Genomic DNA, 22,231 nt, shown 5'->3' with positions numbered 1-22,231 from the left:
CACTGTTTGTACAATCGCGGTAATGCCAAGTCAGGTGGTCAAGACAAGAGTACCATGCGAGACAGATCTAATGAAAATGTAATTAATTTCAGAAACATAACTATTCTGAACGTTCGTTCTGTGCACACAGAATAAAGAGCTGTGTTCATTTTAGAGACAGAAATGTGAATACTATAATAACATATTAAAAAATAAACAATTAACAAAACAGTTACAACCATGATTAACTTTAAGATTAAGTCTACCCATAAAGTAAAGATTCTAAAATGATGTTCTCTCTCTCTCTCTGCAAAGGTGAGGATGTATAGTGTGCAGCAGATGTATAGAATGTAGCATGCCATTTTATTTCATTTCCATGATTACACAACTTCCTTTCCATCACTTGATTATCATTCTATATCCAATATTACACATTGTGCTTGGTATGAATGTAAATATAAGAAACAATAATCAATACTGTTTTAAAAGGGACTATACAAGAAAATATTACACTGTGTCTCCAGAACCTTGTTCATGGTTAATTGGTCACATGAATAGGCTATTCATTAGACAATTTGTCTGAAAAAAAACAACCTTTTTGCAACATGTTCACAAACAAACAAGTAAACAAACAAGTAAACATTAGCATCATAACTTTTTTCTAAGGAAATATTATTTACATCTGTCCCCATCCAATCAAGATATCCTAAAAGTTAAAAGAAAAGTTTAACATTGTGTCCAATAAAGTGAAGGTCCATCTTTTTATGTATCATGGCATTATCACAATTATCACAAGATTGTTTTCTGGCTGTGTTGGGGTACAGAGCTTAGGCCGAAGTTTGTTTCTTTTTGCCTTTGGTCTTGTCCTTCCTGCGTCCACCTATGAAATAAACACAGAAGACAAGACAGAATAAGAAACAGTACAGTTTCCCACACAACACCTCAGCTATACCATTATATTTACCACCCATAATACACAAGGTGACATTTGTGAAATTTGTAGGAAGCACCCCCCCAAGACTAAATGCAAGGACACATACAGTTGCAAATCTAAATTATTCAACCCCCATTGCATGGCTTATTGGCAAAATGTAAATTCTTTCAGCTGTTTGCAAATAACAAAGTATTAATATTACCATGGTTTTTTATCCAAATCCAACACGAAATGCTACTTTTAATCACTACTGGAGTCTCAAAATTATTCGCAGCAGGCACTGAGGTTTCAGTTTGCACAGTAAGGCACATACTATACACTGAAGGGCTCCATGCCCGGACTCCAAGACGTACACCACTACTGACCCAAAAACAAAAGAAAAGTCGGCTTTTTGGGCCTATGGATCAGCGTTATGTCTGGAGGAAGAAGAATGAAGCATATGCTGAAAAGAACACCCTGCCTACACAGTGAATTATGGCGGTGGCTCAGTGATGCTCTGGGCCTGCTTTGCTGCCTCTGTCACTGTAAACCTGCAGCATGTGGAGGGCACGATGGATTCAGTCAAGTAAGTGAGGATGCTGAAGCTTGGGCGTCATTGGACCTTCCAATAGGACAATGATCCTATTGGATCCACCAAGAGTCCACCAAGTCCACCAAGACGTTTCAGAAGAAGAAATGGAAGAGTCTAGAGTGGCCGTCACAGGCGCCTGACTTGAACCCCATAGAAAATCTCTATTGGGATTTGATGAAGGCAGTTGCAAAATGCAAACCCAAGAATATTACTGAACTGGAGGCTATTGCCCATGAGGAATGGGCTAAGATTCCTCAGGAATGCTGGTTCTGAAGCTGGTGTCTGGCTATGCTTCACGTTTGCAGCAGATCATAACAGCAAAAGGGTGCTCTACTAAGTACTGAAGATGCTTGTCATGAAGGGGTTGAATCATTTTGAGACTGCAGTAGTCATTAAAAGTAGTATTTTGTGTTATATTTGGATAAAAACCCTTGTAATATTAGTTTCATTGAACTTCTTAAACAGTTCTTGTGTAATTTATTTATTGTAAACAGCAGAAAATGTTTATATTTTGCCAATAAACCTAATGTGCAATGGAGGTTGAATAATTTTGATCGCAACGGTAGGTAGGTGAAGCTCGTTGCTGTGATTTGTTTTAGTGAAGCTGTGTACAAAATAAAGAACAGTGATGTTAGGGGAAAGATACTGTAGGACTTCAACATACTAAGGAGTCATACAGATTTACAGTACACTGGCAACAAACTCTCTCTATCAATACACTTCTCAATGTTATTCTCATTAATTGAACATTTTGCCCACTTAAATAACCTACAAAAAAACATTTCATTAAACATTAATCAGACCAAGAGACCAGAAATGACCCACAAAACCACTACCTGTGTAGATCAGTGATTTAGTACATCAATATGCACTCTGTGTGTGTATGTGTCCCCTAATTAATAGACAGTCACATGGGATGCAAGAGCCCCTTTAATTTGACTAGCAAAAGGCCAACTCTCTCTGTAGCCGAGTCAGTCCATGTAATGGTTGTTGGTAGGGAGCACAGGCAGAGTTCGGCAGAGGTCCCATGGTGTTCATTGGGTAGGCATGTGTTTTTCCAGTCGTAAGGAGTATCACATCTCCCTCCATAAGGTCAGGTCGCTGTTCTGGGGGATCCAATGATGGCAAACCTACGAATCTCAGTCACCACGGCAAGCTGACAGACAATACATAACCACCAAAAAAAGAAAAGAAAAAAGGAAAGCACCCCTAAAGCACCAACACAAAGCCAGACTGGCGGCAACACAAACATACAGTACCGGCCACATAAGACATTGTGGAGAGCTGAAGCAGGAACAGTTTCAGCAACAGAACAGCTTTTTTGGAAAGTGTTTGGGAAGGAAGGATTTGCAATACTGACAGGAAATATAGTTGACAGGAATCTAGTACACACTGCAGTATACTGTAAGGACCTGGTTAGATCTATGCAGATGAATTAGTGCATGATTCAGGAGTCAGCTGGTTGGCTAAAAAGTGGACGACCTACCTCACTGTAACACACACTCCTTTTTAGGTTTAGAGTGGTCTTTTCTGTCCCTCGTGTCTGTTTTTAGGGAGTTAAAGAGAAAAAACAAACTGCTTGATTTGGATAATTACCTTGAGGAAAACTGTTGTTTGCTGCACCTTTTCAGTACCTCTGGCTACTTGTTTTTCACATGTTGAAATGTGAGAAATGTGAGAGTAGCTGTTCCTAGTCTCTAGATTTGTAGTTCAAAGTATTGTTAACCCGCACATTTGCAAGTTCCTACGAGGTTAATCAATCAGAAATAAGGAACTTCACAAAAACTATTTGAATTAGTGTAAATTTGAGTGCCATCAACACAAATTCAGCTGCTGAAAAACTATTTGAATTTCGAAGGTATCAGCACACCGAACTCATAACAGCTCACAGGGACAAAATAAATAGTTGGATCACTGTTAACACATACACGCATAATAATTGCCCTTTTATGATTTTTACAGCCCTAGAAACAAGGAAATCTGAATAGGGAATTCTCCCATGGTCTTGGAAAATTGAATTTGTTCGGAAAACATTACCTTCACTACTTTTCTTTGTCTTACTCCTTTGCTGCGTCTTTTCTTTGGACTTTGTGTCTCCGTCAACTGTGGCCAAGGTAGGTGCTGACACTGGACACCCATCCACCACCGTTCCATCAGCCCCTCTCTGATCCATCACCTTTGTTTCTGTGTTTCCTTCCCTAGTAGCATCCCCAGTAGAGGATAGATCGTTACGGTTCACATCCTTAACCTCAACCCCGGATTCAGTAGCCATGCCCTCATCTCTCTCTGAAGATCCCTCCTTGAGCAGGGGATCCAATCCAGGATTGAGGGGGGCGATGGTCTCTGATGAATCCAGTTTGAGTCCTGTTGGAAGGCCTGATGTGGACTCCCCCGTGTGTGGCAGTCTGTCCTGCGATCCTTGCTGAATGGTTGATGCCACCTTGTCCACTTCTATGCCATCTTGGGTATCTACAGCTGATGATCGCTCAAGCTTGGCATGTTCTAGGGTAGAGGAGAGGGAAACAATGAACTACAGATGTTGTTATATATGGGGCCTATATGTTCTATATGTAGAAAATATACACTCTCAGAAAGAGATTCTACTGAACTAAAAAGTGGGGTAGTGGTGGTCTAGTGGATAGTGAGTTGGACTTGTGATCGGAAGGTTGTGAGTTCAAATCCCGCCTGAAACACCACCACCACTAGTGTGCCCTTGAGTAAGGCACTTAGCCCTCAGTTACTCCAGGGGGAATGTCCCTGTAATTCGTAATTGTAAGTCGCTTTGGATTAAAAGCGTCTGCTAAATGGCAAAATTAAAATTTATTAAAATTAAAAAGGGGCTCACCAGGCTGGGTGCTATCCCTTTTCTTGTCATTAGAGGGCAGGCTGCCCCTGTCTGCCTGGGCCCTGGTGGTCTTCCTCAGTGCATAGCCCTTCTTGATGTCAGCCAACAGGTGGTCTATGATGCAGCCCTCCTCCTGGACTGGGGGGGCTTTACGAACTTGAGGGGTGAGAGACAGAGGGTACATTTTAATGTAGTTAACTCCTGATACATATACTGATATTATATGCAATAGGTTTTCGGACTTCTAATGAGTGAACCACAATTATGCAGAAATCAGGAGTTAGTCAAACGAAAGTGCAATGCACTTCAAAGTGTTGTACCTTTACAGTGTGCATTTACAGTGTCATCCTTCCCTCATAACCTTTACTTCATTATTAAATTAAATATACAGGTCTATAAAGGTCTTATCAATCAGGGTAGACCAAAGGGGAGGAGGAACACCACTTCACTATTGAGACAGAGCAAGGTAGAATTCCTTTCAGAAGCAAGGCCTCGTCTGTCTGATGTTGGTAACGGGTAGGGTTATTCCCGACCATATCATTTACTTGACCAGGAAAAGCTCCAGGCCCTAGTAATAGAATACAGACTAATGGGAAGCAGACTATGATGACATGGGCGGATGAGAGTCATTAAGTATTTGGCATGGTTACACGCACTTATTTTTCCGTTCTCCCCCCTCGGTCTCTTGGCGTCATCCTCCTCTTGCTGTTTCTTCCTCTTCTCTGCCTTGATGGCCTGCTCTCTCCAGGTCTGGTTGTCCTGGGGTGAAAAAGGGAGGATAGAAAAGAGGAGAGGAGAAACAAGGTGCAACAGGTTTCCATAATGAACATGTGAAACCATATCATTGTGCCTCAGTTCAGCATTCATACATTTTATCACTAAAACTAATTCTGGAATGCGTTTTTTTCAAACCGCTAACTGCTAGATTTTGGGGGATAATTACGCTACGACATACGAAATGTTAAAGAGGTTTCCTTTGTAGTATGAAATGTTAATGGTGTACGCTACACTTCCAAAGGAACTTGATAACAGTAGGTACTGTATTTTAGTAGGGATTCTTAAGGGGAAAAACTAGTTTTAGAAGAGCATGGGAGGTGGGTGATTTCGTTTATACAATAGGAGCAAAGTGTCATCAGGCAGGAGTGAATGATTGGAACTGTATAGGCCCATCTGTTACAACTGAAATCAGTCTTGCTCTGCTCTCTCAACTGTCCCAGACACACAAACACACCACACGTGAAAGGAGCTCGCTGTGTCGATTGTGTAACTACACAATACAATTGTGAATTTGAATAGCCGTACAAGATAAAATTGTCACAAGCTGCTTAAAAGTTGCAAGTGTCTTCTTTATAGATTCACATTTACATTTTTGGCATTTAGCAGACGCCTTATTTCAAAGCGACTTACAATCAATACATTTGACTAAGCAAGTGAATCATCAATCCACCATTCGTAGCAGGAAGAGTAATCTAGCTCAGGCCCGGGGCCATTGGCAGTCTCCGTGATAGAAGGAAAAACGTATTTATTTTTTTGGACACTGGAGAGACAGAGAAACAGTACAAGGGGGGCAGTAAAAGTCGTAGGGGACACAGTAAAGGAGAAAAGCGGGTGTCTCAGGAGACGCAGTGCTGGGGGGTAGTAGATGTCTCAGGAGACGCAGTGCTGGGGGGTAGTAGATGTCTCAGGAGGAGCATCACTGAGTGAAGGTGTAACCTGAAGAGATGGGTCTTCAGTCTCCGACGGAAGATGGGTATGAATTGCAGAATGTAAACAAACTGGAGATCATACTACAGACGGGATTAGAAAGCCCAGCTGTGGAAATGTAAATAGGCTTGTTCTGACTTGAAGCACCGGGCTTTGAGCTCTGGCTGTCATTGGCACGCACTGGCATCGCTGTGGAAACCTGATATTGCCTAAACGACTACCGCCCGGTGGCACTCACACCAATCATCATGAAGTGCTTCGAGAAACTAGTCCGGGCGCACATACTCACACGCCTCCCGCCCAACCTGGATCCATACCAGTTCGCCTACAGAGCCCACAGGTCCACAGAGGACGCCATCGCGACGACTCTCCACGCCACTCTATCCCACCTGGAGAGGGGAAACAGCTACGCGAGACTGCTCTTCGTGGACTTCAGCTCCGCCTTCAACACCATCCTTCCAGACAGGCTAGTGACCAAACTACTAGACCTGGGTCTATCACACTCTATATGTGCGTGGATCAAGGACTTCCTGACCGACCGCCCCCAGAGGGTGCGGGTGGGCCCCCACACCTCCACAGCCCTCAGACTCAGCACTGGGTCCCCCCAGGGCTGCGTGCTAAGCCCCATCCTCTACAACCTCTACACCTACGACTTCACCCCCGTCCACCCCAGCAACTCCATCGTAAAGTTTGCAGACGACACCACCGTGGTGGGATGCATCTCGGGGGGGGACGAGGCGGCGTACAGGGATGAGGTAGAGCAACTGAGCAAGCTGTGCAATGTTAACAACCTGCTGCTGAACAAGTCAAAGACCCAGGAAATCATCGTAGACTTCAGGAGGAAAAAGTCAGAGATCCAGCCCCTGCTCATCGACGGAGAGAGCGTGGAGAGAGTCTCAACCCTCCGATTCCTGGGGATGCACATGCGGGATGACCTGACCTGGAAGGACAACACAAAAGGCACCATCAAGAGGGCACAACAGCGGCTATACACCCTGAGAGTCCTCAGGAAGGAACACAGCAAGCAGGAGATACTGGTGACCTTCTACCGCGGCGCAGTGGAGAGCATCCTCACCTACGGCATCTGCAACTGGTTCTCCAGCTGCACAACAGCGGAGAGAAATGCGCTACAGAGAGTCGTGAGAACAGCACAGAAGATCACCGGCGCCCCCCTCCCCTCTCTGGAAGAGCTGTACAACACACGCTGTCTCAGGAAGGCCTCCAAGATCTCCAGGGACCCGACCCACCCTGGGTACGAACACTTTACCAGGCTGCCCTCGAAAAGGCGGTTCAGGACCCTGGCCGCAAGGACAAACAGACTGAAGAACAGCTTCTACCACAGGGCTGTCCAGGCCCTGAACACAGCAAAGACCTAAGTTCTGGGCCCTGGACAGTCTGGACGGATTGATGGCAGCTGCTGGACTGAAAAAATCAGGTGTAGTGCTGGGGCACAAACATGTACATTTCAAGCCTGTAAACTGTGACACTTTAAATAAATGTGAAATAATACTATTGTGCAATATGACAACCCTAGTCGTCTATCTGTACAGTATAGTACAGTGGATAGTGTACATAGCCTTTATTTATGTAAACCAGCTCCTTCCCTTCTTGTGATTTGTTATAAAAGTTTTTTTTTTTTTTTTTCCTTTCCTAACACCAGGGGAGCCACCCCTCCTTAATTTCGTTGTTTGGTACCTGTACTGTAGCAATGACAATAAAGTCCATTCATTCATATTGTTGAGTTAGTCGCATCTCTCACCTTGATTGCTTTAAGGAAGAGTCCTCTGAACTTCTTGATGGTGTTGAACAGCTCCTCTAGTGAGAGGCGGGACGTGTCCTCACACAGATACTCTGCTAGCTCTTCCTTCTTCTTTTCGATGGAGGCAAAGAGCTCCTGCAGCTCCTCACAGGCCTCCAGGTTCCCCTACAAAGCCATTTCACTGGGATGTTTATTTATGATCTAGCAATCCAATGATCTCTGACGATTAAAGTAGAGCTGGTTTGAAACAACCACAAAGTCATCTGGTGGCGAGGAGAGTTCTAGCAGCCAGAATGATTCTCATGAGGTCTTAGACACACAAAAATATTGTCTTAGTTTTGCCACAATACATACAAAAAAGGGTAGTGGTTTAAATCTTCCCCAATGAAATGGGACAACACTTCAACACCCTGATACTTCATCAGTAGTTACATTTCAGGCGTCATATGCCATCAAAGGGGGGAAATGTGACATGGAAACATGTCAAAATGCAGGACTGTTATGCACAAATCAGCCTTAAGTGAATGTGCAAAATGGAGGGGTAGGCTAAATTGTAGGGGGTGTATTGGGATTGGGCCAGAGTGTGTATGGAGTATGTAATATCTACCAGAGCTTGAGAGAGAGAGGGAGATAGATAGATATAATTAAATAACTACAAAAAGGAGCTCCCAACCTTCATAGCAGTGAGATACTGCTGCTTGATATCCTCCTGAGAAGAAGAGGACACTTTTTTCTCAGAACCCTTCAACCGTTTGACCAGTGAGCTCGACTCCGCCTGAATAGAATCCACATTTATTCTGCGGAAAATAACACAAGGAACCTTTCCTCATTTCAGTTGACCTTATCAATAATGTGACACAGTAATAAGCACACAGTATTCTAGAAAGCAATGTTAATGAACTGCTTAAAGTAACGGATTCCTCCCCCTCCCCCCATTACCCAGCAGCCTTTTCACAGATCTCTAGATCATCCGGAAGGTTCAGCAAGTCAGCATGGGTTTTCTCCGCCTCCTAGAAAAGAGTAAAACAAATTGAAGCAGAATTGACCCAAACCCTTATTATCACATTCTTTTTTTGGTAAACAATCATGTACAGTACGGAAAGTAAGAAAGAAATAACCTAATTACCTCCAGGATGTGATGGAGCAATGTGATACGGGACTTGTTGGCTTTGGTTTCTGTGAGCTTCAGCAAGGTGCTGATCTTGAAGCCATCTGCATTGCCTGTGTGACTCCCCTATGGGCAAAATAACGAATTCAGTGCTTAAATCTCTTTCCAAGTTGTGAAAACATGAATTCATACAGTTTGTGGTAGTGTTTGTATTTGTGTGTGTGTGTGTGTGTGTGTGTGTGTGTGTGTGTGTGTGTGTGTGTGTGTGTGCGTGCGCGCATGTGCGTGCAGAGTGTTGTCAGGCCCTTACATAGTTGAGGAAGTTTCCAATGTCAAGTATGAGCTTGCAGAAACTTGGAAGGCGAGTGCTCTCCGTCAAACCTGAAGATGGAAATATCCTATCATCATATTCACAGAGCTAGCGAAAACATTACTGTGTACAGTATGTACTCTGTAATTAGGGAGGATGGGGGTGGGCACTTGGCAGCTAATAACATGAGCATAGAAAGATTATATGCAAATCCTAAAAAAAATTGGTGAACAGGTATTTGTTCAAAAAGAATCCAGACACAGAAAGAACACTCTCACTTGGTAAACATATGCTCCCATCTGCACCACAAACAATGTTTCAACTTCAACAGACAACAGACTTCTTACAATTGGTTTACCTGAGTAGTTTTATTGCGTTTATACGAATGTCTGGACTAAATTTCATGTGAATAGCTGCAATGGAAATAATATAATATGGTGAATTTAAAAAGTGTTGATGTGCTGTATTTCCCCTACTGTATTTACTGTGTGCGGGCCTCTTCTTTCTTAATGGGCAGGTAATCAGAACTTACTCTCACAGGCTGCGTCCACCAGCTCAGCTTTGGGTTGCAGCATCTTTAACACAGAAGCGGTCTCCTCACAGAGAAGCATGCACTCGATCCTCATGGTGTAGCTAAGGTAAAACACACAACCAGGGTAAATATGCACAATACAGTTGCAGGTGGGTTAATTTAGCCAGCAGTGATGTTTTTTCGTAATAATAATAAAAAATAATACAAGAAATCTAATTCCTTGATTGTGATTAAAGGTGCAGATGATGTGGTAAGAAAGTTAAACTAAGCTCATTAATCAGTGGCTACAGTTGAAGTCAGAAGTTTACATACAATTAGGTTGAAGTCATTAGAACTCATTTTAACCACTCCAAAGATTTCATGTTAAACATGTTTGGCAAGTCGGTGTTCCAGTGGTCTAGCACCATGGCCTTCAGCATGGGTCAGCATGGGTTTGAATCTGGCCCATGCCCTGTTGACATACCTCCTTACTTTCCTGTCTTTCTTCACTCTCTCTATCTAATATAAAATATAAAGAGTGGGACTGGCCCACAAAAAATGGAGCATCACAGTATACCATGAAACTGATAGGAGCTCGAGGTAGAACCGATCCACACCGGCCAGCTTCTCTATCTCCCCTTGGTATGACTTGAGGTTCTCAATCTGAGAGGTGGAAAAGTAGTTTAAGAGTTTAGCAGTAAACACTGGAATGGCAATTCTATCCCAAGCTTACATGCAAATGATTACTAGAAATACACATTTAAAAAATAGTGTGGCCACTTGGGCTAAACCAATTGAACCTGGCAGGGGTTGCTGTGTGATCCACACCTCATGTTTCTCCGGCAGTAACTTCTGCATCTGTTTCAGCACCTCGACGTCAAACTTGGAACGGTCCCCATTTTGGATCATAGCTACAAAGTCTTTATGTGAGCTGGGAGGGAAACAGGAGAAGTAGGCAATGAATTTCTTAGTTTGACACTGATATCTTGAGGTTGTTAGGATATATATTTTTCAAAGGTCCTATTCTCTAGCACCAGCTGCTTAGTCATGATGTTACATATCTTATCAGTTTTCCTGTTTTAATATGCACATTATCAGTATTGTATCCTAAGAACACATACGACCCATTGTAAGTTACTGTCTGGGAACTGGGATCTGATGGCCATGAATCTAGGTGTTGTAAGAACGATAAGAAACTCTCACGTCTAACACAAGACAACACTCAATTCATAGTTTTAGAACATTCTAATCTTCAGCTCTTACATCATAGTGGCCAAAAGGGGAAGGACTCTGAGTTTCATGAAAATATATATGTAATGATTTGAACACTTGGAGAGACCTTTCCTCTGAGATCGCCTCAGGGTTGGGTCCAGCTGCTGCAGCACTGCTTTGTACTCTACGTGTAATCTTCAATAAACGTCCACTTGTGCAACAGAAAACATCTCTCCTCTTCCTTGGAGCAGTCAATCAAAAGAACCGATTCTGATTTTGATTATAACAAGGTGCATCTCAGTAGTCTAAAGTGGCTTCTTTGACAGTCTCCTGTTTACTGTGCTGAAAATGCAACTTCATATCTCTTCCCCTTGACTCCTCACGTCTTCTATCCTAGCATCCTCTCCTCTGACCTTCACACCCAATGTCTTGAGAAGGAGGTGAGTCATCAAGTAAAGCCATTTGAGGGATGGTAGAATGCAATGTGGATACCTTCAAAGAATATGCTTTCAGATGTCCAGTTCAGTTTCAACTCAGTGCAGATCCAGGAAAGGGTACAAGGATACAAAGCTACTTTAGACCAAGATATACCCTTCGGCCTGGAGTTGGAAAAACACAAACCAAAACTCACCATCTGAACTGCTTCAAGAATATGTTCAAATTTAGATTTTTCTTGGCATCAATGAAGGATATCTGTGGAGAGGAAAAGACAAGGGATGACCAAGATTATCACTTTCTGGATATTTAAGAGATGATAAAAACCCTAGTGGGTGTTACACAATAGTGGTGGATCGGGTGAATCTATGAATTAATTTAATGTCATTCATTCTGTTAAATGTGAGTTGTAGAGCCCAATTTCTTCTTGCCAAAAAAATGACAAACTCTCAGCTAGGTGAGAAAAATACCACTTTAAACCACATAGATCAATTAATTTTGCTTAAAACTAAAAACTAGTAAGTTGGCGTAACACAGGATGACTATTCACCTCTTTGGGCTCTCGTTTGACCGTAGTGTTGGTACTTTTGGCCTTTGAGTCAGTCACTGGCAGACAGAAGAGCTCCTCAATGCTGGAGTAGTCAGGTTCCAGGGAATCAGACTGCACTGACGACCACATGGATTGGCTTTCTGTGTGTGTGTGTGTGTGTGTGTGTGTGTGTGTGTGTGTGTATGTGTGTGTGTGTGTGTGTGTGTGTGTGTGTGTGTGTGTGTGTGTGTGTGTGTGTGTGTGTGTGTGTGGGTGGGTGGGTGTGTGAGTGCGTGAGTGTGTGAGAGAGAGAGAGAGAGAGAGAGATTTGTAAAAGGGGGGAGATGGGGACCAGGAAAAAAGTAGTAAATACACTGCAAACACAAATACACATAACAGGAGAAATATTCTAAATATCCTTCAGTTTTTAAAAAAACATCACAAACACGCACATTTTCAATTTATATAAACTAGGAGAAATCAAAGCTTAAACTCAGAAATCAAAGCTTAAACTGTCCCAACTCATACTGCAACTGCATTCCCTAAAATGCTTCCATCACTGAATCAACATTGAGGGTTCTAAAATGTATTATTAAGTATTTGCAGAATGAATTCAAAGGCGGATGGCTCCTATTACCAGACACCACTCTGGAGGGCAGCTTCTGCCAGTTGAGCTTCTTCATGCGCAGTGTGGGACAGCGGCTGGCCTTGGGGAGAGGAGCGTTGTAGGATGCCCCCAAGAACTGCACGTTCTGGGGCACAATAATACCTCCTCCAATACCTGGGGGAGGGGGTGGTGGGGGAGGGGGGCCCATACCAGGCAGGGGAGGGGGAGGTGGGGGGCCCATACCAGGCAGGGGAGGGGGAGGTGGGGGGCCCATACCAGGCAGGGGAGGGGGAGGTGGGGGGCCCATACCAGGCAGGGGAGGGGGAGGAGGTGGACCTCCCTGCCCCATCCCTGGTAGAGGTGGTGGTGGAGGAGGAGGTGGCATCCCAGGTAAAGGAGGAGGTGGTGGGGGTGCACCAGGGGTGGCGCACCAAAGGTGTGCCAGAAGTGGTGCACCATAAGTGGTGCCTGGCAGGGGTGGGGGTGGGGGAGGAGGAGGGTTTGGGGTAGCAGCAGGAAGTGGAGGGGGAGGAGGGGGAGTTACGGAAGCCATGTCTGATTGGTTGGTTGTGCTGCCGAGCAAGTCTGTCTGGATTGCCCTGTTGGTGGTCTTGGTCTTGGGACTGGCTGAGATCTGTTGTCTCTTGGAAGAGAGCAGGCGCTCCATCAAACGTTCAGCGGAGTCCATTTGTGCTGCAGGACACACACGCAAAGACACACACACACACACACACACACACACACACACACACACTAAAAGTCAATCAATTGACCTTATTAGGGCTGAATTTCCATCTCTAACACTAACACCTTGTAAGAGATTAACTTTGCAATCTTATTGTGATGTGTGTGTGTGTGTGTGTGTGTGTGTGTGTGTGTGTGTGTGTGTGTGTGTGTGTGTGTGTGTGTGTGTGTGTGTGATTTACCAGGTGCCATCAATGAACCAATCACTGAAACACAGATCTCTCCTGGAGTGAGATCTCAATATCTGAATCCTAGACCTCTCCTGGGCCAGCCCTTTTCCTTTAAAAATCATCACTTCTTTTGTTTGTAAAAAAAATATGAATGTACTGAAACCCCCAGACTGTTTGTAATAGCTCTGATGCACACACATACCCCACCAGACATGCCACCAGTGGTAACTACACAATTCCAAAACAAATTCGAAACAATGTGCAGTGCTGTATAAAGCTACAGTTGTATGGAACTCTCTTCCAGGTCATATCTATAAAACCCAGAATAAAGCTAGTTTGAAAAAACAAGTGAAGCAACACCTAATGTTCGTTCACATTAGATCTTAATGCGCATTGCTGACTCATTATTTTATTATTAAACATATAATATTTTTTATATTTTATATTAAAATATAACAAATGTTTTATTTTTGTTATTTGTTCTTTTGTGTGTTGATGGTTTCTTCTTTTTTGTATAAGGTTTTGTGTGGACCGCAAGAAGAGTAGCTGATGTTTTTGCATCAGCTAATGGGGATCCTAATAAAATCAAATTCTTCCCCCTGGTGGAGACTCTTTCTTTCTTTCTTAATTCTTTTTATTGATTTTCTAGACATGAACATAGACAATACACATTACCGATTGAAGTGATCGGGTGAGCTGGTTCAGATTAGACATGAATAACAGCATTACAACAAAAAAATTATAATAATATATAAACAGTAACAAAAACGTAGAGAATAGGGAGCCAAAACGCGAATCTCCATCAGCTCCTACACAGCTTGATATACCCACAGGTGTTTCCCACCCACAGTCCATCATTGATAACGAGAAATAATACGTAATGGTAATATCCCTGAGAGAAAAGTAATCCCTGGTGGAGACTCACAGTCGTGGGCCAGCAGAGTGGCACGGTCAGCCAGGGCCTCCAGGGTCAGCCACACGTCTCCCCGTCCTGGAGCCACCAGCAGCAGAGCCTGCAGGATGGACAGCAGCTGGACAGAGGCTGGGGAGCTGCTCACCTGATAAGGGACAGAGGGAGGTATTCCGCCTTACTAGTGAGGTTAATATGTGCAACATTTTAGGGTAATCGTTCACTTTTTCATAAAAGCACGAAACTTGGTACACTTGTAAAACTTGAAAATGTAATATGCATATTCTCAGATATTGCGATTTCATTTTAAATCATTCTCAGAACGTCACTGATTTCACCATTAACTATTCACCAGAACACTTTATGATGTTGTATATGGTACCATTATAATCCTTGACCTTCAAAACATAGTGGTAGACATCATCTGTTCGGTGTTATCATGTTTGGAAGCAAAATACTAAATTCGGCTATGGAGGAAAGGATATTTTTTTGCGAGGGCTCCACGTCTGAAAATGTTCAGGACCCCAAACTGTACAAGTGTACCAAGTTTCATGCTTTTATGAAAAAATGTAATGATTTTTTTCACATATTACCCAGACTAAGGGAGGCAGAGGACAAGACAAAGGAAGAGGTGGAGGAAGTGGGTAGTTAGATATCCTAATGACAAGCTTATATTGACCGCCTGGAAAAGTGATTTAATGATTATAGTTTTGTAAAGTACTCCTTTAATCCTAAGAGATGAATTCTAAGAGTTACAGAGATTGTACAAGGCTGCAGAAAGTTGCATATAGATAAATATATTGAAAAGAATTACACTTCTTCAATCAATTTGAACTGTTGCACATCAACTGGTCTATCAGTTCTACCCCAGTGCTTACTTTGGTGAGGAGGGAGGTGAAGACCTCCTGGTGACTGCTCATGTCGATGCCTCCGTACACCCTCTCCATCTCCTCCTCATCCTCGGCCATGGAATCCTCAAAGGCCTCACACTGGATGTTCAGGTCCAGGTCCTCAGTCTCCCTGTTACATAAACACACATGCACATGCACATAACACAACATAGGTATTGATGTTTGGGAAATCTTACAGAAAGTGACTGTGACTGTTGTTCCACCAAAATTTGATTAGCATTTAATGCATCGCACACCTACCTCAGCGTTGGCAGTATATCCAATAACTGTAACCCTACAAGGAAAATACATAATTAAGATGAATCCCAGTACTTTCAATATCTCAATATCTCTATATTATCTCAATACCGCTATGGCCAATGCACACAGCGTTTTTGTCGCACTTTTGTCGCACTGTCAAATGTTGCAAAATTTTTAAAAGTTTGTGGTGCGACGGATTATTGCATCACAATGGGACAATTGGGAAAACTTCAACTGGTCTATCTAAATTAATTGAGTCACTCATAACGGGGAGAGAGACTGGAGCATACATTTTTGACTGTCTCCTTTTTTTCTGAAAGAAATTCTGCAGTCTCACAATGAAAGGAGAGTTCAACTTGGTCAACAGTTGAGGCTGTCGTGTACAGGAGGACCGCTCCAGACAACTTACTTCAGGTTGAACAGACAGGAGTTTGACGTGGATCTGGGAGAGATTGGAGGCGGAGCGGAGACATTTCGGAGCTAGCACCAAAACACTAGTCTATTAGGGTCATGGGCGTCACCACCATATATTTGGGGGGGACGTGTCCCCCCCACCTTTGAAACAAGGTCGTTTGGACCCCCCCACATTTGCCATCAAAAATATGTTGCATGACTGGTCAGCGTTATTTTCATTGCTTCACAATCAAATCCGTTCCACTTTATGAGTAGGGGATTGCCCATATCCAGAAGTCCACTCCGCGTTTTACTTCTGTTTTTAACACGGCAGCAGCAGCATCCGACACGCACGCAGATTCAAAACATTCAGACTGAGGCAAGACGATATTTAGATCATCCACCAAGATGGATATAAGGAAAACATTTTCTAAGAAGATAAAAGTAAGTCAAAGTCATCCAAGTTTTCCCGTGAGTGGCCAAACAGCAACATTGCGTTCTCCCAAGGTCAAACACAGCCAGCTTTTCTGATAAGAATGTTAGCACCTTATGAGACATTCTCTGTATTAGCAATATAATTAGCATAGCCTACTAGCAACCAAATACGAGCTAGATCAGCTATATGGCACTAGCAGTTTTGTTAGGCATTACTAGTGCGGTTAGACATGTTTAAATGCAGAACAGACACAGGCGAAATGTCATCAAAAGCACAGAATGGCGACAAACACCTCACAGTGCTTACCTGTCCTGTCATTATTGCATCTCCTGCCCGTGTTCCTTGCCCTGAGCATTTGCACTATTTAATTTGGCCATTGCACCCACCCAAAGAATCAATTTTGCATCTGATTGCTTGAGCTAGGGTTAAAAAATAAGAAGAAAACACCTGTTCCATTTATTTTTCTATTTCTAAAATGCTTGTGATTGTATTTTTTGTATTGATGATTGTATTTTTTGTATTGATGATTGTATTTCTATGTCAAATGTTCTATTAGAGAAAAACAATATGAACAAGTGCTCAATGCATCCCCATTTCTCCTGATATAGGTGGTTGAGAGTGAGAGTGAGTCAGAGGCAGGGGCAGCAGGCAGGGGCAGTGGAGACAGCTCTAATTCACTCTTTGATTTTGTTTGTTTGTTATAGTTGTATGTTCTGCAATGCACTGAAGAGGGCTAAGTTTGATTGTAATAGGCTCTGAGTATTACCTCATTCTTTTCTAATTCACTCTTTGATTCTTTTTGAATCTTCATATTTAATAAAGTACCTAAAAAGTGCCACGTGTCAGTGTCAGGCCTCTGTGAGTTAAACCAAAACATAATAGTAGTCAGTAATTGCAGACCATGCCAGCTCCAAGGAAAAACAAAGAAAGAGGGAGATTATTTTGGGTGTAAAACGCACCAGAATGCAGGAAATTGAATCTACTATTTAAAAAATGTCGGGGGGGGGGGGACCCCCAGACCCCCCGAAAAATAAGTGTCCCCCCCACATTCAAAAAGCTGCTGACGCCCATGATTAGGGTACTGTACTGTTATAAACTGTTTAATAACAGCTTCCAATACAAACGGAACCAAATTAATTGTAACAGTTGTTTGTTTCTACCTGGCTGGCCCTGGCTCACAAACAAAGAGGTGGCTAGCTGGCTAGCTAACATTTCGGAGCTAGCATCAAAACACTAGTCTATTACGTTACTGTACTCTTATAAACTGTTTAATAACAGTTTCTAATACAAACGGAACCAAATGAATTGTAACAGTAGTTTGAAAAACATTAGTGTAACATACATGCAATTTCAAAGTACAAATATAGTGTTGTCAGGGCTTGACATTAAGCTTTTTCAGTGAATTTATCTATAACTTTGCATACCTGCATTCTTATGAATATGTTGTTTTTGTTTTTGATGAAATACGTGCTTTAGGGAGGGTATTACGTTATTTAACATGATGGCATATTTTACATGTGAATAAAATATTACTAAAAAAGTATTATCATTGTTGTTATTTGTATTTTGTACTGTGCAGCCAAAAAGGCTATCGTAAATCTTTGAGCAAGTAACGTTATTTATACTTATAATATATACTATATATATTATATTAGTTTACTCAAAGATCTACGATATCGTTTTTGGCTGCACGGGGTTGCCAGATTTCTAATCTAGCACGACTGAATGACCAGCCAAATTGTACACACGTTGTATATCCACGGTCCACTGTCCATCTGGCAACCCAAAATTAATATTTACTCTACTGTACGTGTATGTAATTTACCGGTAACCTGAATGGATGAAATGGATGACGAAAAGCTCATAACTTGTCAACCAGTCAACCTGACATCTTCAATTGTGGATGGAGCAATCATCTATTTTAACGGTTTGACAGTCAAGGGCAATAATATATGAACATCACCATCAGCCAGCCACTACACCTAGCCCACAGCTGCCACTATACACATTACTAGATCTACGAATTACTGCATGCATGATTTATTCCTGTGTCATGCCACATAGCTACACGGCCCATCTCACATACAAGACGCCTATATTACATAATAATAACAATCGAGCATGTAGGCACAATATTGTAGCGCGAACGCAGGAACATTCGCTGCCGTGTAGTGGTGAGCACCCGGTCTTGCTGACCGCCCCTTGTAGTGGAGTTGTGTGGTGTCCTATGGCCTCGTGTCGGCCCGTATGGTTATGCTGTGGCTCGATATGAGCGTGCTTCTATGTGTGGCTTTATGAGCGTGCTGTGGCTCCAATAGAGCGTGCCTTTTTTGTACACTGTTTGTAATGGTAATTAGGGAAACCAGCTCTAACTTATTGAACTATGCCGTCCTCCGAATCTATGTCCGGCTGATCATCGCCCATAATAATAAAGTGGCTTTTATAATACACCTTTCTGGCTGTGTGTTTTGTGCGCTCCCTCTCCTGACATTTTACCAATACCCCTAAATCAGGGGACCCACATATTTTATCACAATATGTCCAGTTGTATCTTGTAGTAATTGTGGAAGCAAGGCAAGCAATATTGGTAGAGCCTATTGTAATCAGCCTGCCTGGTCCGACTACGTAACAATAAAGTAACAATTGAGAATGGAATGTTGGGGTGCAACAAAATTGCATCGCACGCCGTGTGCATTGGGATGCGATTTTTTATGATTTTCTCATAGACTTCAATGGTGTGAGTTGAAAATGGAATTTTGCGGTGCAACAAAATCGCATCGCACACCGTGTGCATTGCAATCGAATGTTGTGGTGCAACAAAAATTGCACGCCGTGTGCATTGGCCTTTATCTCTATAATATATGGTTAGTTTTTTAATATCTCATATCTCTTATAACTTTTTCTTACTACATTTTACAGAAGGATTTAAAAGCCCAGGATTGGTCTAGGCATTTCTACCAATCCATTCCCCATCTACAGTAAATGTCTTTAGAAAAAGGGTGGAGGATAAGGACACAGCAGTATTGTCATACCAATGAACTCCTTGCGTAGCTTGTCCCTCTTCCTGAAGTCCTCCACTCCGAAGATCAGCACATTGACCACACTCATCAGGGTGACCAAGTACGGAACGTTGTCCGTGGCGTGCAGCTCGTTCATGATGACGCTGAAGCGGTACTGCTGCAACTTTACATTCTGGTGAAGATAGTAAAGTTGTATAGTATTTTGTATAGTTTATTTGACCATTTTAAAACAAAAACACACATATTACAAAAATGTACATGTATATATGAATTAAATCATCAAGGATATTACACAGTTGAGTTGTATTTCCGGACCTAACTGTATATGAGGATCCTCTCTGAATTCTGAGAATTCTCTCTGAGGGGTCTCTTAGCCATTTAGTCCATGAGGCTGAGGAGAGGTCAAAGTTCAGGGTGTAAAGGCAGTCTTACCTTGTAGTGCTCCAGGGCATCCAGAGCTAGGTGGTGACCCTGGGGGTTGAATAGGCTAAGGGCAGCCAGCAGCTCAAACACCTGCATCTTCACCATGGTGTTGGATGTGTCCAGGGCTGTCAATCAAAGACAAAACCATGTCACACACACACTTTATTAGACAAACTACCACTCAGTTTCATGGTTATTTGGCAGATGTTATGTTATGTTGTTCTACTCAGAGCTACTTAGTTAACACATACATCCAGTGTCCATTAACTATGTTTAAGCTCATTAAACAATTGAGTCATTGGAACCATACACTTAAATATCAGTCCATAAACAGGCATCCCAACTACTTGCAAACACTTTTTCCTCATGCACTAAAACACAACTTTAGTCTACGCTCCATGTTGCCGCCTGTTTTCTAATGTCTTAGCCACCTTGCTAGTCCCCTTTCTCGCTTCCCTCTTAGCTCCCTGGCCATGTGGCGAGTCCACTTCCTCACCGACTTACTACTATCCCACTAACAAACCCCTTCACTTCCTCATCCCCTTACTACTATCCCACTAACAAACCCCTTCACTTGCCTCCTTACTAGCCCCACTGCCAACCCACTTCCTCACCCCCTTACTACTATCCCACTAACAAACCCCTTCACTTGCCTCCTTACTAGCCCCACTGCCAACCCACTTCCTAGTCCCCTTGCAAACTCACTAGGATCTCACCTTGTGACAGGATCCTTACATATCCCTCATTGTCCAGGATGAAGTGCAGCCCGGCTGAGGAATTCATCACCGCCTTGACACAGGCCACACAGGTGAGCTGCAGCAGGGCATCAGCGATGCGGGCACACCCGCGGCCAGACAGCCTCTCCAGGGCCTCCATCAGCAGGTCCAGCCCGTTGAGCTCCAGGAACTGAACCATCCATTCTTGGTCAATGCCCTCCAATCGCCTACGGAGGCCAGAGTAGTTGACAACCGTAGGTACCTGTTAGGGATTCATTTGATTCAGATATATATATCTTGTATGTTTTGTCGGTCTGTTTTTACATGTTTATGCCATTTTCTATTTTATTTAACTGATGTTTATGTTTATTATGTGAGAATGACGTTTACTTATCTCGTCTCCAGTGAAGCGTGCTGTATACTGTTAAGTATTCACATTTATTGCTGAGATTCTCTAAAATGTGTGCATGCTGATAGTAAGGAAGAGTAGAGTGAAAGGGTAGGGTTGGAGTAGTAGTAGAGTACCTGTAAGAGGCGGATGCATAGTTCCGGGTCTGCGTTCTGCAGGTTGGCCTCTAGGTGGGCATCTGGGTCTGGAGGGTTGCTGGTCAGGTGCTTTTTAAGGGCCCCCCACTTCCCCTTGGCCTCCATGGTGACGGGGTTAGGGGAAACTAGAAGATAGGGATAAAGAAAACATCTTTGGTGAACAGTTTAATTGTCAAAGTGAAATAATTTGTCTTAATTTCATATCAATTTAGTTTTTTTGTGACACACAACAGTGACATTCAAATATAACAGGAACTGTTGCCTATCTACTGACATTATGAGGAACAAAAATCATCAAAAAGCAGGGATATATGGAACTCTAAAGTCGAAGGTTCTCCTTTATCAAGCATTGAAACCTGGCTGATGAGGAACTTTCCTGACCCTCGAGGTTAGGGGGACAAAATTAAAATCCTCCCCCAACAGGTACCCTTGAGGGGCGGTTTGATCCCCACCATGGATGACGCCACAGTTTGGCTGACTCTGTGCTCTAACTCCTCCTCGTCTTAAAAAATAACATATACATTCCTAACGATCTCTGATTGTCAGAGATCGGCACGGAAAACAGTAGCATTCATTGAGCCTTAAAGGGATAGTCCACCAAAATATCATAATTTACTAATCTTACATGAGAAGACTATTATTCTTACTTTGGAAGTAATCTATTTACCAGTAGGGATTTCACTACTTCGCAACACCCACAATATGCTAACATTACCATTGATCGTTCCAAAACAATGTGGTACAGTGTCATTAAGCTTTGTCTTAAATGCTAACATTAGCCTGTGGTGGCAGTAGCATAGTTCTGAAAGCCTAATTATAGTTGTAGCCACTCCCGGCTCTTTGTCCCGGAACAATTTTAATCATAAAAAAGAGAGATTAACAACATTTAACGTTGGTAAACGGTTCTATAAATTGAATGGGGGCCGTCTGGACTTTTCCCCAACAGAGGGCACCCAACCAGTGTGCCCTTTCTCAGACAGCAAGCTCAGATATCAGTCACTATCTCTTTGTCTCCTTGCTGAGGTTGTCAGATCTGACACCGGGTGATGAAACTGGAGAGAGATGCAGCATTGGCACAGGGGCACCCCGGCTCACCAGAAGAGAGGATGTGCTAAGATTCAACGGAAGAACGCTAGAGGAGAAATGTATTAATAGATAGTGATGTCTTCCTCTTTTGACATTGCTTGAGAAAAAACAGAGTCTTCGAGGAATTACTTT

The 22,231-nt window shown here is 42.8% G+C and overlaps 1 protein-coding gene across 1 annotated transcript; it reads right to left on the bottom strand.

Moving 5' to 3' along the window:
• Positions 1 to 806: 806 nt before the first annotated feature.
• LOC308154240 (inverted formin-2-like) lies at positions 807 to 21,118 on the bottom strand (the record flags this gene model as incomplete). The annotated part of the gene is made up of 23 exons (XM_080527408.1): positions 807 to 859; positions 3,717 to 3,986; positions 4,330 to 4,485; positions 4,986 to 5,088; positions 7,793 to 7,957; positions 8,466 to 8,589; positions 8,732 to 8,802; positions 8,919 to 9,026; positions 9,211 to 9,281; positions 9,743 to 9,843; positions 10,299 to 10,384; positions 10,550 to 10,652; positions 11,565 to 11,626; positions 11,919 to 12,058; positions 12,535 to 13,036; positions 13,115 to 13,197; positions 14,344 to 14,476; positions 15,207 to 15,348; positions 15,480 to 15,513; positions 19,341 to 19,500; positions 19,761 to 19,876; positions 20,468 to 20,729; positions 20,993 to 21,118. 23 exons carry the CDS (start codon positions 21,116 to 21,118, stop codon positions 807 to 809), a joined length of 3,171 nt encoding a protein of 1,056 aa, XP_080383534.1.
• Between the last annotated feature and the right edge of the window lie 1,113 nt (positions 21,119 to 22,231).

The sequence above is a fragment of the Nansenia antarctica genome (assembly GCF_963989245.1).
Source record: "Nansenia antarctica genome assembly, chromosome: 3".
NCBI classification, from domain to species: domain Eukaryota; kingdom Metazoa; phylum Chordata; class Actinopteri; order Argentiniformes; family Microstomatidae; genus Nansenia; species Nansenia antarctica.
The sequence above is the reverse complement of the archived record's forward strand: the minus strand, read 5'-3'. Positions and strand labels throughout refer to the sequence as shown.